The sequence below is a fragment of the Leptopilina boulardi genome, unplaced genomic scaffold (genome assembly GCF_019393585.1).
Source record: "Leptopilina boulardi isolate dan_hultmark-lab unplaced genomic scaffold, ZJU_Lbou_2.1 LbouV2_216, whole genome shotgun sequence".
In the NCBI taxonomy this organism is placed as follows: domain Eukaryota; kingdom Metazoa; phylum Arthropoda; class Insecta; order Hymenoptera; family Figitidae; genus Leptopilina; species Leptopilina boulardi.
Genome location: NW_026137770.1, coordinates 3786985 through 3801154, shown reverse-complemented (window position 1 = coordinate 3801154; position 14170 = coordinate 3786985). Strand labels below are relative to the sequence as shown.

Genomic DNA, 14170 nt, shown 5'->3' with positions numbered 1-14170 from the left:
TTCGGCTTACTGGAAGAATTGTTGATAATTTGGTGCCTGGGGTTTTTATTCCCAAGGCTTTTATCTCTACAGGTAATAAAATTAGTACATGGTTGATTTTCAGCATTTTGGGTTCTGTATTAACAGCTGGATGAGTATTCCTCTACCTTCTCCTTCTTCGTTGTTCAATTGCAAGTCTTTGTTTTTGCGCCAACAACTCCCCTCTAGAGAAAAAAGTCCCAAAAGCCGATCGGTTCAACTGTGATGTTCTAAATGGTAATGCTAAAGGACAATGGCATGTGTTTTTACTTGCAACTGTTATTTGTCTAAGGAGGTTTGCTTAAAAGTTTTTCAGTATCAACCTTGCCACTGCCCTCAATAACAAATCTGTGTAGTATGTATCAATATGCATCCCAAAATGCTGAATGGTTCAATTGTGATGTTTCAACTGGCAATAATAAAGGATGACACATGTGTTTGGTAGTTCTTGGATCTGTTAAATGTTCCAAGTAGAAAAAGGAAATAGTTTTTACGAGTGTTTACATCCTACTTGAAACAGCTTGTAATACCGATTAGAAGATGAACTAGTTTCAACTTGGATATTGGAATTCCAAGATGGTTACAATGTTCGTCTACAAATTACTTGGATCTACTTGGAACTACTAAACTTGGTTTACTAGTTTCATCTTGGGCAGTAATAAAATTTGGCATTCCAAGTAAACACCAAGATACCCTTGTGGAACTTCTTGGAATCCCAAATTCAAAATCAATTGGTTTTAACTTGCACATGCTAGTAAATTGTTGAATCCAACCAGCCTGAATTTGTAATGGCAAATATGAAACTAACTAGATCCTACTTGAATTTTAAATTATAGAACTGAACTTGAAATGACAAGTATAAAACGAAGTGGTTTCAGTTTAAATGTTGTTGGATCTAATTGAAATTCCAAGTCTGACAAAAACTGGTTTCTACTTGCATTAACACTACTCTCTATATACAAAAGTTGTCAGAGAGATTAAAGATACAAATTAAGAAAATGATCAAGTAAAAACAATTCTCATATAGAAAAGTAGTATTTATTTCTCAAATTAACAGTATTAAATACTTAAAACTTAAATGGCTTAAAGTAATGTGATTTAATTTTTTTTTAATTAAACTTTCTTTTTTAATAAGCGCGTTCTTAACACTATATCAGCTTCCAAGTTATTTATAGTAATGAATTCTTTACTACCACAACCCATAACAGGACACCTGCAAACAAAAGAACTATCGTTATATACGTTTCATTTAAATTTACATTAGCATCAACTTTAGAATATTAATTTCAACTTTCTATTGAAGGGACAGATCGTCGGGTTAGTGGAAAACTATGCCATTTCAGAAAATATTTGAAAAACATGCCATTTCAGCGAAGAGTTTTTTTCTCCTATTTTAAGTTGGTAATACTGACTCGAAATAAATAATAGGCATCTCTAAAAAGCTTTTTCTCTGATTTCTGCTATTCTTATTAAAAAATTTAATAATGAAAGCACTTTTTTCAAATTAGTCAAATATCTAAAAATGCCAAAAGTTCGTATTTTACTCTACATATTTTCTTTGACTACTATTTTAAAATTAGATTTCTTGTAATTATTTTTCTACTTGGTTTGCACTAACAATATAGTGCATTTTATATGAAATATTAGCTTCTATATTATTATTTTTTTTATTTTGATCTCTTCACGTATACCCTTTTTGGGTTTTTACTATGTCGGTTAGCTTCTATATTAAAATTTAATCGAAACAAAATACTGTCTGTCAGAAATAGAAATTGACGATTTAATTAATGAAAATAGGCCTATTATTTATTTCGAGTCAGTATTACCAACTTAAAATAGGAGAAAAAAAACTCTTCGACGAAATGGCATGTTTTTCAAATATCATCCGAGATGGCATGTTTGATGTTTCACACGGCTTTCACGAATAGGCATCTTTTCCAATCTTTACGCGGAATGGCATGTTTTTCAAATATTTTCTGAAATGGCATAGTTTTCCACTAACCCGACGAGATATTGTACATTTCGTTAATCCTCATATTATGATAAATAAATTATCACAAGTATTTAACTCAAATCTGTAAGATATATCCGATAAAACTACATTTATCAAACTTTAATTAACCAGTGACTAATATCAATGTCCGTTGGAGGAGACAAAAATAAAATCCGTTAATTTTGAATAAATTTTCCCCTTCACAGAGAAAAATAATAATCAATTACCTAGTTCGTGGATTAACTTTCAGCATAGCAGTGACACTTTCACGATCATAAACGTGACCACATGTTTTATTTTTCACAGGATCAGTCATTCTCTTTTTCGTAAAAGGGTCAATTACATTGACAGTATCTTGTGTAAATTGCAAATCATCATCACCATCTTCATCATTATTATCATTATTACCACCATCTGCATCTATAAATATTTATTATTATTAAATTTTTTTTTAAATTCTTTTTGTACAAGCGTTTAAGGTTTCTTTTTAAACACTAGTTACTTTTATTCTGTAAAATTATAACTGATTTATTTTCAATTTTCTGATACAAAAATAAGTCATTTGTGTATAAAATCAAAGCACATGAGTTTTTTTACCCCTGCAAATGCTGGATTTTCAGTTTTAGACATTTTTCTCTTAAAATACTTAATAAAAAGTTAGCGCATCGAGTATATATTGTCATAACTAAATTTTGAATATTTTTGACACTAACTTTCGTGAATTTTATTAATGGTATTAGATTTTCACAAAACTTCCCAATTTCCAACAAAATTTTTTCGTCTATTAATTTTTTTTCTGATTTCTAAAACTGAATTTACTAATAACATTAAGAGTCAAATTTTAATATTTCGAAATTAATATTTTACAAAATAAAAAGTAGCTTGTACCTTAATAGCCCCGATTGATGGTAGAGATAAATTTTTTTAAAGTAGGTACATGTAAATGCATTATCTTACCTTTCAATAATTCTTTAACTTGACGATCAAAGTCAACAAGATATCTATTTTTCGAAACATCCGGATTAATTTTATCCATTTCACTTTTGAATTTCTATAAAAAAAATACTTTTAATTTATTTTGTAGATTTTGTAATAGTAATTTTCAAAAAAAAAAAAAATTTATTTGCCTATAAATTTGTAGTCAGAGTAAAAATTCTCAACAAAAACATCATGTTAGGTTTGTATTCATTATGTAAAAAAAGATGTAGATTAGCAAAAGAGCTATGACATTTTTATTTTTAACAATTACTAACTTATAAACTTATAAATAATATAATTACACTAACCACTAGAATATCCTCGAATTGTGATCCTTCATTATCACGACTGTGTAAAGTTGAAATTCTTTCGATCACATTATTAGCTTCTCGTAACTTTGTATTTATAATGCAGTTCTTTTCAACTACATTTCTCAATTGTTCAAAGACTGCCTTTTGATTCTCTTGATCTAGAAATAAATTACGGTCTCATGAAGAAATATTAACGAAAAGTAAACAGATACAGTTCATATATTTTAACTGCACAACCTATAACAAAAATAGGCATATATCGTACTGTAACTTTTCTAAAAAAAAATAATAAAAAAAAAAAAAAAAAAACAATTCGAATCAATTCAGCCGTAACCAAACCATTCAAAAATTTTGAATTCGAATAATTAACAATCATAGTTATCTTTATCTAGAATTTCATTTATTCCAGTTATCTTCATCAAAAGTCAAAAACTTTTTAGAAGCAACTAGTTTTCGTGACATTAGTGCTCAAAATCATCTATAGAGTATTTTTAAAAAATTCAAAATATTTTTCAAAAAATTGCAAATAAAAATTTTTTGTAATTTTTTTTTTATTTATTATAACATCTGCAAATTTTAACCAATTAAGATAATTTTTTTTAAATATTCGTAATTAAATGCTCTTTCATGGAAAAAAATATTTTAAAAAATATATAATTTTAATTGTTTAAATAAATCTAAAAATATATCTTCGATTTTTTTTTAAATTCATAAACATTTTCTACAATGTCCTGAAAAATTTATGACCTTGAAAAATATGGTACATAAGTCTCATAGTTTTCGAGAAAAAAATTATTTAATTATGGTATAGACCATAAATCTCAACCGAATAAAATAAATTCTTAAATGCAAACCTTATTAAATGAATTTAAACTTATATACCTACATTATTCAATAAAACTCCAGTTTTTCATTTATTTTTACACAATTTTTCAACATTAAGGGGTTTCCTAAATTTTTTTGGTCAAAAAAATCGAATTTTTTTTTCTTCATTTTTTGATAGAAAAGTATGTTAAGAATGTGTGGTTAAATCATTAGATCGTAATTCGCTCATAATCTTAAGTTATTTAACAAAATACATATATATAAAAACAGCGAGGTGCCAGAACTTTTGGGTTAAACTTGGTTTAGACCCACTGTGAAAGATTTACAATTCAGTTTTTTCAAATTAATTGAACTTCAAGTGATGTTTTATTGAAATATTTGGTGATTTATGTTGATGAAGAATTTATTATAAATTACACAGGAATACACGGTTTTGGACACGAGCAACGAAGACCTGTTCCTAAAGTAAATTTTAACGCTGAATTCAAATCCACAGTCCGTTTTTTACTACACGTCAGGTTTTTGTGAGAATTGCAATTTTAAATTTTTGATGCTTTTATCGAAATTGTTATTGTTAATTAAACTATATTACTTATAAAAAAAAGTCATAACTTTTTTCAAGGTTTCTGGGGTCGCTGATTAAAAATATTAATTCAGATTTTTAAAATTCAAAATGGCGGATTTAATATGTCGGACAGAAATTTAAAAATTGATCGGATTTGCTTGAAATACGTAACTTAGGTTTTTTTGAAGTCGCTGATGACGAATCTGACATTAAATTTTTAAAATTTTAAATGGAGGATCCAATTTAACGGATGACAAAATTAAAAATTAATTGGACTTGCTTAAAACTTGTTACTAGGTGGGTTTTTGAGGACGCTGATTACGAATTTAACATCACATTTTTAAACGAGTTTTAAGCAAATCCGATCAATTTTTAAATTTTTTCCGCCATATTGGAACCGCCATTTTGAATTTTTGAAATCTGATGGCAAATTCGTAATCAGCAATCTCAAAAACGTCCCGAGTAACAAGTTTCAAGCAAATCCAATTAATTTTGCTTCCTCGTGGAGGAAGCTTTGTAGTCCTTTCGTTTATAAAATTTTTAAAAATGGTAAAAACAAATTTTCCTCTATATAGAAACATGTTATATGAGATCTTCATCAATTGTCCGGATGTATGTGTGTGTGGATCGTTTTTGTGAACACAATATCTTTAACAGGTTTTAATGGATTTGAATAAAATTTTGTAGGCATATTTAACACATTAATCTCTCAAAAATGATGAGAGGATTTTTAAAAATACCCCCAAAAAAAATGTTATCGTCTTTTTTCCAAAAATTTTTTTTTAATTGAAAAAATTTTTAAATCGAAAAATTTAAGGTAATATATAATATAATCGTCTTCCTTACGTCAAGATGAATCGATTGATATATATATAAAGTATAGATTTGAGCGAAATTTAAAGAATTAATGAATGTTAAAAAATCAAAAATTCACATTATACTAAAAAATGTTGTGTTTATTTAAATTCATGTTTATATATGAAATAATTTTATTCCCTGCATTGAAACGAATTGGTTGGTATATATAAAGTATAGATTTGATTTAAAATTTGAGAATTAATAAAAATTGAAAAATCGAAAATTCATATTTTAGATAAAAAAATTTGTGTTTTTTTAAAATTCAAGTTAATAAATATAATAATTGTATTCCTTGCATTGAAACGAATCGATATGTATATATAAAGTATATGTTACACCCAAAATTAATTAAAATTTTCTTAATTTTTCAAAAAATTTAATTAATTTAAAACAGTTTTCAACTCAAAATTTTTTAAATCAATCAATAAAATTTGAGAAATTCATACCTTCCTCCTCGAGGAAGCAAATTTTTTGCTTCACACAATGAGGAAGCAAAATGTTTATGAAATAAACATAAAGGACCCCCTCCTTGTTTATTTTTGTCATCCGCCGCCATATTGGATCCGCCATTTTGAATTTTAACGTGATACGGAAAATCTAATAATGGATTCGAATTCATCATAAAAAATACGTTAAGAAATGCTCTTGCCTTTCTGGGTCCAAAAGTTGACCGAAATTTGTAAACCTGTGTTATAGACAAAAATTGATTTTCAAAAGTTTTTAATTGAAAAATTCTTTCAAATAATTGAATTTTTGAAAAATATTATCAAAAAAATCATTTCAAATCATTAAATTTTGGAATAATTACAGTTGACATTTTTAGAAATAATTAAATTTTAATTTTTGAAAATAATTGAATTCATGTGATTTTAAATTGAAATTTTTCTTGTGATTTCTATTGCTAAAGAATTTATTAAAAATTGAACTTTAAAAGTTTTTAATTGAAAAATGTTTTCTCATAATTTAATTTTCGAAAAATATTTTAAAAATCATTAAAAATAATGGATTTTTGGGAGAGTTATTAAAATTTTAATTGTTTAAATTATAAACAGTTGTTGAATTAAAAATAAAATTTTTAATTGAAAAATAATTTTAGATAATTGAATTTGTCAAGAATTTCATTCAAATTATTAAAAATAATTAATTAAACACTTTAAAAAAACTTTAATTGTTTACTTTGACAAATTTAATTGTTTTAAAAAATCTTTCGTACCATTTAAATAACTCATAATGACGTTTTGATTTTACGTATAGTCAAATGAATACGGTGAATTCAAAAATTTGCTGTTACATTTCAGGAAATTTGACTCTATTATAAATAAACAAATAATCAATCCATAACTAAAAATTAATTTTTTTTTGAGAATAACATTATTTATAGTATAACCTTTAGAGAGAAGAAAATAATTTCATTAACATTAAAAAAAAATAATTATTATCATTCTTTTTGAAAAATAAATAATAAAGTGCAGTATATTACCATGATATGAATAAATATTTGCAGCTGTTTTCGTAAAACTCTCTTGAATTTGATCATGTAAATTCTGAAAAGAAGTCATTTTCTGTTTTTTTTCTCAAACAATTTCTCTATATATTTTTTTTCTTATTTTTGTTCTGAAATTACTTTACTTTAGATCAGAATAACATGAGAATAACTGTCAAAACTTAAATTGAACTGACTTTAATAGTTGAACCATATAGTTTTAATTGTATATAGGTGGGAAGTTTCATGCAATTTCACCACTGAAGTAAAGGCCAAAACACAATTAACTTCGAATTTCTTTCTCAGCTCTGAAAAAATGACGTCACAGTTGCGTAAACTATGGTTGAGGTGTGGTCGCACCTTTATACTGTAGCTTACTTATTTTACGTGATTTACGTCATTGACAAAATATCCATAACATGGAGGACCGAACCTAGCTTATTCTGAATATACTGCTTTTGACTACTGTCAATCGTGCTGTCAATAAACAATAAGTAACAATTTTCAGAAAAATATTTAATAATCCCAATATAAAGTGATGGCATTCAATTTTTACTTCGCTATTGTTGGTCATGTTGATAATCCATTATTTGAAATAGAATTTGCAAACGCTGGTAAGGATAGAAAGGTATAAAAATTTGTAAAAAAAATTTCACCTATATATGCTTTTATTTATTGTCATCTACTTGAAATAGTTTTTTTAATTACGAAATTAAACAAGTTTTTTACAAATATACTTTAATAAAACTATTTCAAGACCTTGTGAAAAAAAAGTATAATAAAATTCTAAAATTAACAATTATGATTTTTATTATTATATTAAATTAGTATTTACGGCCAATAAAATAAAGAATATATATATATTTTTTTTTTTTTTTTTTTTAATTGAAAGCAGAAAGAAGATCATGTACATCTAAGTCAATTTGTTGCTCATGCTGCTCTTGACTTAGTGGATGAACATATATGGAAAACTCCAAATATGCATTTAAAAGTTGTCGATAAATTTAATCAATGGTTTGTAAGTGCATTTGTAACAGCAACTAGAATACGTTTTATTATGGTACATGATGGTAAAAATGAAGATGGAATTAAAAACTTCTTTAATGAAATGTATGAAACTTATATTAAGGTGAGTAATTTTTAAATTTGTCCTACTTAAATTTTCTTATGATCCTTCTTTTACAATTTAAAATTAAAATTGCAAAAAAATTCAATTTCTAAAAATTTTTATAATTACTCATTACAAATATGAAATTAGGTTTACAAAATAAAAATTTTCAAATTTTAAATTCATTATGGGGGAAAAAAAATGTTTTCCAAATGATCAATAATAAAAGTCAATGAAATTTTTTCAGAGCACTTCATAACGGTTCTATGGTGTAATGGTTAGCACTCTGGACTTTGAATCCAGCGATCTGAGTTCAAATCTCGGTAGAACCTTTGTTTTTTTTTTCTTTTTGTTATTTTAATTATAATATTTTCTTATATAATGATAATGTAAAAATTTAAAATTTTTTTTAAATGTAGATTTCGTTTTTTAACAGATTTTATTAAACCAACACTTTTTTTCCCCTATAAAAAATGATTTTTTTCTGAAATACATATTTTCATTTTAAGATCATCTTCAATCTGATAAATATTGTTTTGATACTGGAAAAAAATTTTGAATTTTTCTAAAAGTAAAAAAAAATAGCCATTATTTCTATAAATTTATTTTTTTAAATAGATTAATTAATTCCTTTTGATAAAAAAAAATACAGTTCCTTTGTATTTGATGACAAATTAAAACAAAGACGATAAAAAAATTTATTGCTTAATGAAATTCTAATTGCAATTTAATTAAACAAAATAAATAAGAAATTTATTTAAAAAATGTTAATTTATTATAAATAAATAAAAAATTGTAATTAATAGATATTAGGTATCGTTACATTTTTATTTGTTTGTTGCAGTATTCTATGAATCCTTTTTACAAGATAAATACTCCAATCAAGTCTGTGGGATTTGAAAAGAAGGCTCAATTATATGGAAGGAAATATTTAACAACATAACAGTACGATTACACAAGATGGAGTGGATAATTTATTTAATTTGTTTACTATTAATTTTTTGTTTATTTTGTATAATAGAAAATTTTGTTTAGTTAAATTTTTACATTTTTAAATAAAAAATTAAATTATAATGTAATTAAATTGTAAATAATAATTACATAAACAAATATAATTATAAAATTGACAAAGTGACTAAAACACTACTCTTGTAATTTCATTTATGTATTCGTCCACGAACATTTTTTTGTTATATAAAGATCTTAAATTCAATTTTTTAAATTTAAAATGATAAAGGAAATTTGTTTGTTTGTTTTTTTTTTTTTTTGAAAATTAATAATTTTTGAATAAAAAATTTTGCACAATGAAAATCAAAAATTTCACTCAATGACAGGACTCGGATTATACGACTTTTTTCGACTTACATATTTAAATAAGATGCGACTTTTTCGACATTTTTTTACAAAATTTTTAAATAAAATACGTCTCTTTTTAGTATGCAATACTAATCTTCATTACTTTAATTATTTAACCAATTTTTAACTAAAATTGTTCTCTAAATTAATTATTTTTAATAATTTGAATGAAATTCTTGACAAATTCAATTATCTTAAATTTTTTTAATTCAATAACTGTTTATAATTTAAACAATTAAAATTTTAATAACTCTCCCGAAAATCAATTATTTTTAATGATTTTTAAAATATTCTTCGAAAATTTAATTATATGAAAACATTTTTCAATTAAAAACTTTTAAAGTTCAATTTTTAATAAATTCTTCAGCAATAGAAATCACAAGAAAAATTTCAATTTAAAATCACATGAATTCAATTACTATCAAAAAATTTAAATTTAAAACCTTCTAAAATTTAATTATTTCTAAAAATGTCAACTGTAATTATTCCAAAATTTAATGATTTTAAATGATTTTTATAATATTTTTCAAAAATTCAATTATTTGAAAGCATTTTTCAATTAAAAACTTTTGAAAATCAATTTTTGTCTATAATTTCTAATAAATTCTTCATCAACATAAATCACCAAAAATTTCAATAAAACATCACTTGAAGTTCAATTAATTTGAAAAATCTGAATTGTAAATCTTTCACAGTGGGTCTAAACCAAGTTTAACCCAAAAGTTCTGGCACCTCGCTGTTTTTTTTTTATTGATATCTTTTCAGTGATGTCTCACATTGATTTTAAGACGTAAACGAAAATAATAATCGGTGGAGGATATCTTAAATTATCTTAATTATTAAAAAAATTTTCTAGGTTATTCAACATAATTTGCAAAAAGTTTAGCTTTTCAATAGCGCCTTAGCTATAAAATACGTTTTTTGTACTCAAAGAATACATTTTTGTGTAAGCAACACATTTCAAAACACAAAAATCATAAAATGGTTGAAAATTTGTATAAAAATTGTTTTTCTTTAGTGGTTTTTTCAAAATTAACTCCGCTATGAGGAATTTTATATTAACTATGAGAAAAAATATTACTTTACCTCTTTCCGTTTCGTAGATATCATTATTCAAAGTTCATTTTAAATTTTAGATTAATTGAAATTTCGCTTTCAGACTAAGATATTTCGCAAAATCTCTTTTCTATTAATCCTGTATAAGAATTAGAGTATATTAGGCTTTTGAAGACTATTTCCAGAACACTTTGTTTTAATTTCTGCAACTAAAAGAAATTAATAATGTCCAAGAACATAAAAAATTAAAAAAAAAAAAAAACTACTTCGTTTATATGAATATATTCGTTGTTAATATATTTTATTATGCAGATATTAAATAAAACAATTTTTGTTTAAAAATTAAAAGAATAATTCATAACAAAAATGTTATTTTCAGTTCTCAATTATCAAGTAGATTTGTTAATTTAAAGACATTTTTATTGTGTAAAATATCCTGTCAAAAGATAACCATTAGAGCTATTTGTCATAATATCAGGATGCGTTCTGTCAGTTAAAACTTGATAAGATCGCAAAAAATTGGTAAAAAGCTTTAAATTAACTACTCGATATTTTTGTTTAAGTACAACATAGGTGTCTTGTAGTGGTTCCCGATTTGTATGAAAAATAACAAACGGTCGAGATTTATTAACAAGATGTATAAGACTTTCAACAATATTAAGGGGATGTTCTTTAGCAACTACAATTAATACATCGGCTTTATTATTGTTAAGAAGATTTATAGCACATATTTTTGTTTTCTTTTGAGGAACCATATCGACATCGGCATTTATAGAAGGTTTTCGTTTACGGGGATTTTCTTGAACGGAAATCTCACTAGAATCAATATTTACAGAATGACATTCTGATGTAGATTGTTCCTCTGTATTACTTTCAGGTAGTTCAAGTTTTTTACTTTCATTACGTGAAATATTTACCGTATTTTCTTTACCTTGAATAAAATTTTTCATACTAATGTTAATTAATCGATTTAAAAGTTCAGATGGAAAATTCATTGCCTTTATAATTGTGTTTTGTGGTTCATTGCCAGGATATAGATTTATTAAATAACCAGAAGTATTGACTCCAATGCGATTGAGTATACTCGCTGCTGTTAATCCTAAAGATCCACTGTCATACAACAAGTGCACACCATCTGATTTAACATCACTGTAGGAAAGTATTTGTGCCAATGTGTCCATTCTTATTGAATTAATTTTAAAAAAATCTTGTCGATAGTAAATCTCCTGTAATAATTCAATAGTTGGCCTGCTAATGGTTAGATATTGAAAATATTTTTTCCCCTTTTTCCGAATATATTTCTCTTGAGAATATTCAGTTTTTGTTGTAAAAGATGTACTATTTTCAATAAGTGTTTGAACTATTTCTTTTCCCGATTTTCCAGCTTTTCGAAGATCAAGAATATTTTCCTTCGACAATTGCTGTGATGTACCATTATCATTAATCAATCGATTATCAACACCTGATTTTAATGAGTCAAATCGTAATTTATCTAATGTCTCTACTTTTGTTACTGGTTGTAGAGTATTAATTGTCTCACATTTTTTTGACGGAACTATTTCAAACGTTGTCCAAAATGGTTTTCCTATTATTGAACTTGTATCAACTTCATCTTTTGCAATTGTAAAAATACTGTTTTCCCCTACTTTATGAACTTTCATAAAATTTTCTTTTCTGATTATTACATAGTCACCTTTTTTAATTAAATTATTTGTATGATCGTACATATTTTCTTCACATTGATTTTCCATAATTCGTCTAAATTGTCCTTTCTAGATAGTACTGAAAAAAAGAAAATTTAAAATATATTTCGCTATTTTTTGTGATTTTACATGAAAAAAGTTTCAACAATTTTATCCTCATTGAGCGGGACGGATGAATAGATTTCAAAATTTAAATGAATTTTCATTTCATGATGGACACAATTTTTCAAAATTTTATTTAAGTAGGACAAATTTATAAAAAAAATTCTTAAAGTTTCATTTTTTATAATTTTTTGAAGTCTGATTTAAGCAATTTATTCGAATTTAAAATTTTGTCATAGTCTTTAGTTTTGATGGTCAAAAAAAATTCAGGCAATACTTAATCAAGTTTTGCAGATTTTTAAATAAAAAATTTTTTTTAATAACAATTTTTGAAGAGTTAAAATTGGAATTTTTAGAAATAATTGAATTTCAAAAGATTTTGTTAATTTTCAGAAAATAATTAAATTTTACAGAACTAAAAATAATTTATCAAATAATTTTAGATAATATTCTTTAAAAGTAATTGAATTTTGATTTAAAATTTTTGATGATTTCTGTTACTAAAAAATTTATTAGTAATTGCAGAATTTATTAGAAATCATATAAAAAAATTGAATTCCAAAAAATTTTTAATTAAAAAATGCTTTCAGATAATTGAATTTTCAAAGAATATTATAAAAATCATTAAAAATAATTGAAATTTTTGCAAATAATTAAATTTCAAAGTGATTTTGAATTAAAAATTTTTTGTGATTTTATTCGCTAATTTTCTTAAAATTATAAATAATTATTAAATTTCATAAACATTTTAATTATAAAATAGTTTAAGATAATTGAATTTGTGAAAAATTTCATTAAAATTATTAAAAATAATTAATTTAGTGAAGACTTTTAGACAAAAATTTGTGTACAAATAAATGTTCTATTAAATAAAAATTTGCCTATTCAAAAATTTTATCAAAGGACAATTCGCATAAATAATCAAATCAATAATCAATCTATAAACAATGAATAGTAATAAAAATATTTTGTAAAAGAATGCTCGTGTTAAAAATTAATATAATGTGTGTAATAATTTATTGAAATTATTAAAATATATCTAAAAGTACATGATAGTTAAATTTTAACTAGATATATCCTTAAAATAACTATATAATTAAATTAATAATATTGGTATTTAAAATTAATGTTAATTAATATAATAAAATGTGATTTTACATGAAAACAAATTACTCATATAAAGAACAATAAAATCAGGTAAATGAAATGAACTCACTCAACTTTTACGTTAATTTTTGATTCCGTGTTTTGACTTACACATTTGGGTCTACTGTTAATATATGTATTTTTACTTTGAGGTTATGAAATAACATGTGGGTTATGTTTGTTTATTTCATGGACCACGTGGTGATTTGTTTCCAATGTTGTAAAATAACTCTAACATTTTTTACAATATAAAATATTTTTTCTACAAGATGTAAATATTATATGTTTTTTTTACCTATTTTATATTATTAATATCTTTTATATCAGTCATATCCGTTTATTTACTTTCATTTGTAGTAATAATATATAAATATATATTTATTATATGTCTACAAGAGCAGGGTTGAATTGCTGCGAATACTTAAGCTGTATTTACATGAATGCATTCTCAGGGTTGCGCACTTACGCGTAACTCAGAGTTTTTTACGTATATTACATGCAATTTACATTTAAGTATATTACGTTTATTACCCCCCTTCATTAAAAAATGCATTGTTTTTTAGAAAAAGGTTGTAATTTACTATTTACTATACTGTAAACAACTAAATGTAATTTACCTGAGATTTTCCAAGAAAAGTGTGATCGCAACTTGAGAGATGGTCTCAGTT

At 24.4% G+C, this 14170-nt stretch overlaps 3 protein-coding genes and 1 non-coding gene across 7 annotated transcripts; 2 read left to right on the top strand and 2 right to left on the bottom strand.

Moving 5' to 3' along the window:
* Positions 1 to 1040: 1040 nt before the first annotated feature.
* LOC127279422 (E3 SUMO-protein ligase NSE2-like) lies at positions 1041 to 7250 on the bottom strand. The gene is made up of 5 exons (XM_051301769.1): positions 7029 to 7250; positions 3298 to 3458; positions 2969 to 3062; positions 2239 to 2431; positions 1041 to 1231 (listed from the first exon to the last, which is right to left on the bottom strand). The coding sequence occupies exons 1-5, from the start codon at positions 7105 to 7107 to the stop codon at positions 1132 to 1134; spliced, it is 627 nt and encodes a 208-aa protein (XP_051157726.1). The 5' UTR covers positions 7108 to 7250; the 3' UTR covers positions 1041 to 1131.
* A 182-nt stretch (positions 7251 to 7432) lies between these two features.
* LOC127279427 (probable trafficking protein particle complex subunit 2) lies at positions 7433 to 9285 on the top strand. 2 transcript variants are annotated; one of them, XM_051301773.1, is made up of 3 exons: positions 7433 to 7659; positions 7924 to 8160; positions 8984 to 9285. In XM_051301773.1, the coding sequence occupies exons 1-3, from the start codon at positions 7570 to 7572 to the stop codon at positions 9080 to 9082; spliced, it is 426 nt and encodes a 141-aa protein (XP_051157730.1). In that variant the 5' UTR covers positions 7433 to 7569; the 3' UTR covers positions 9083 to 9285. The 2 variants fall into 2 exon arrangements, with proteins under 2 accessions (XP_051157730.1, XP_051157731.1); XM_051301774.1 differs by having other exon boundaries at positions 7434 to 7659; positions 7927 to 8160.
* Trnaq-uug (transfer RNA glutamine (anticodon UUG)) lies at positions 8400 to 8471 on the top strand. Its single transcript has one exon. It is a non-coding gene; the product is annotated as a tRNA-Gln (tRNA).
* A 1536-nt stretch (positions 9286 to 10821) lies between the features above and the next one.
* LOC127279406 (tRNA (adenine(58)-N(1))-methyltransferase non-catalytic subunit TRM6) lies at positions 10822 to 13939 on the bottom strand. 3 transcript variants are annotated; one of them, XM_051301739.1, is made up of 2 exons: positions 13798 to 13939; positions 10822 to 12333 (listed from the first exon to the last, which is right to left on the bottom strand). In XM_051301739.1, the coding sequence occupies exon 2, from the start codon at positions 12300 to 12302 to the stop codon at positions 10971 to 10973; it is 1332 nt and encodes a 443-aa protein (XP_051157696.1). In that variant the 5' UTR covers positions 12303 to 12333; positions 13798 to 13939; the 3' UTR covers positions 10822 to 10970. The 3 variants fall into 3 exon arrangements, with proteins under 3 accessions (XP_051157696.1, XP_051157697.1, XP_051157698.1); XM_051301740.1 differs by lacking the exon at positions 13798 to 13939 and adding an exon at positions 13573 to 13790; XM_051301741.1 differs by lacking the exon at positions 13798 to 13939 and adding an exon at positions 13578 to 13790.
* Between the last annotated feature and the right edge of the window lie 231 nt (positions 13940 to 14170).

Bases quoted from the DNA above. Each gene is read 5' to 3' on its own strand.
- LOC127279422 (XM_051301769.1), bottom strand. From the start codon at position 7,107: ATGACTTCTTTTCAGAATTTACATGATCAAATTCAAGAGAGTTTTACG. The intron at 2,432-2,968 runs GTAAGATAATGC...AAATATTTATAG, and splicing joins AGTTAAAGAATTATTGAAAG to ATGCAGATGGTGGTAATAAT. The intron at 1,232-2,238 runs GTAATTGATTAT...TTTTGTTTGCAG, and splicing joins AAAGTTAATCCACGAACTAG to GTGTCCTGTTATGGGTTGTG.
- LOC127279427 (XM_051301773.1), top strand. From the start codon at position 7,570: ATGGCATTCAATTTTTACTTCGCTATTGTTGGTCATGTTGATAATCCA. The intron at 7,660-7,923 runs GTATAAAAATTT...TTTAATTGAAAG, and splicing joins ACGCTGGTAAGGATAGAAAG to CAGAAAGAAGATCATGTACA. The intron at 8,161-8,983 runs GTGAGTAATTTT...TGTTTGTTGCAG, and splicing joins TGTATGAAACTTATATTAAG to TATTCTATGAATCCTTTTTA.
- LOC127279406 (XM_051301739.1), bottom strand. From the start codon at position 12,302: ATGGAAAATCAATGTGAAGAAAATATGTACGATCATACAAATAATTTA.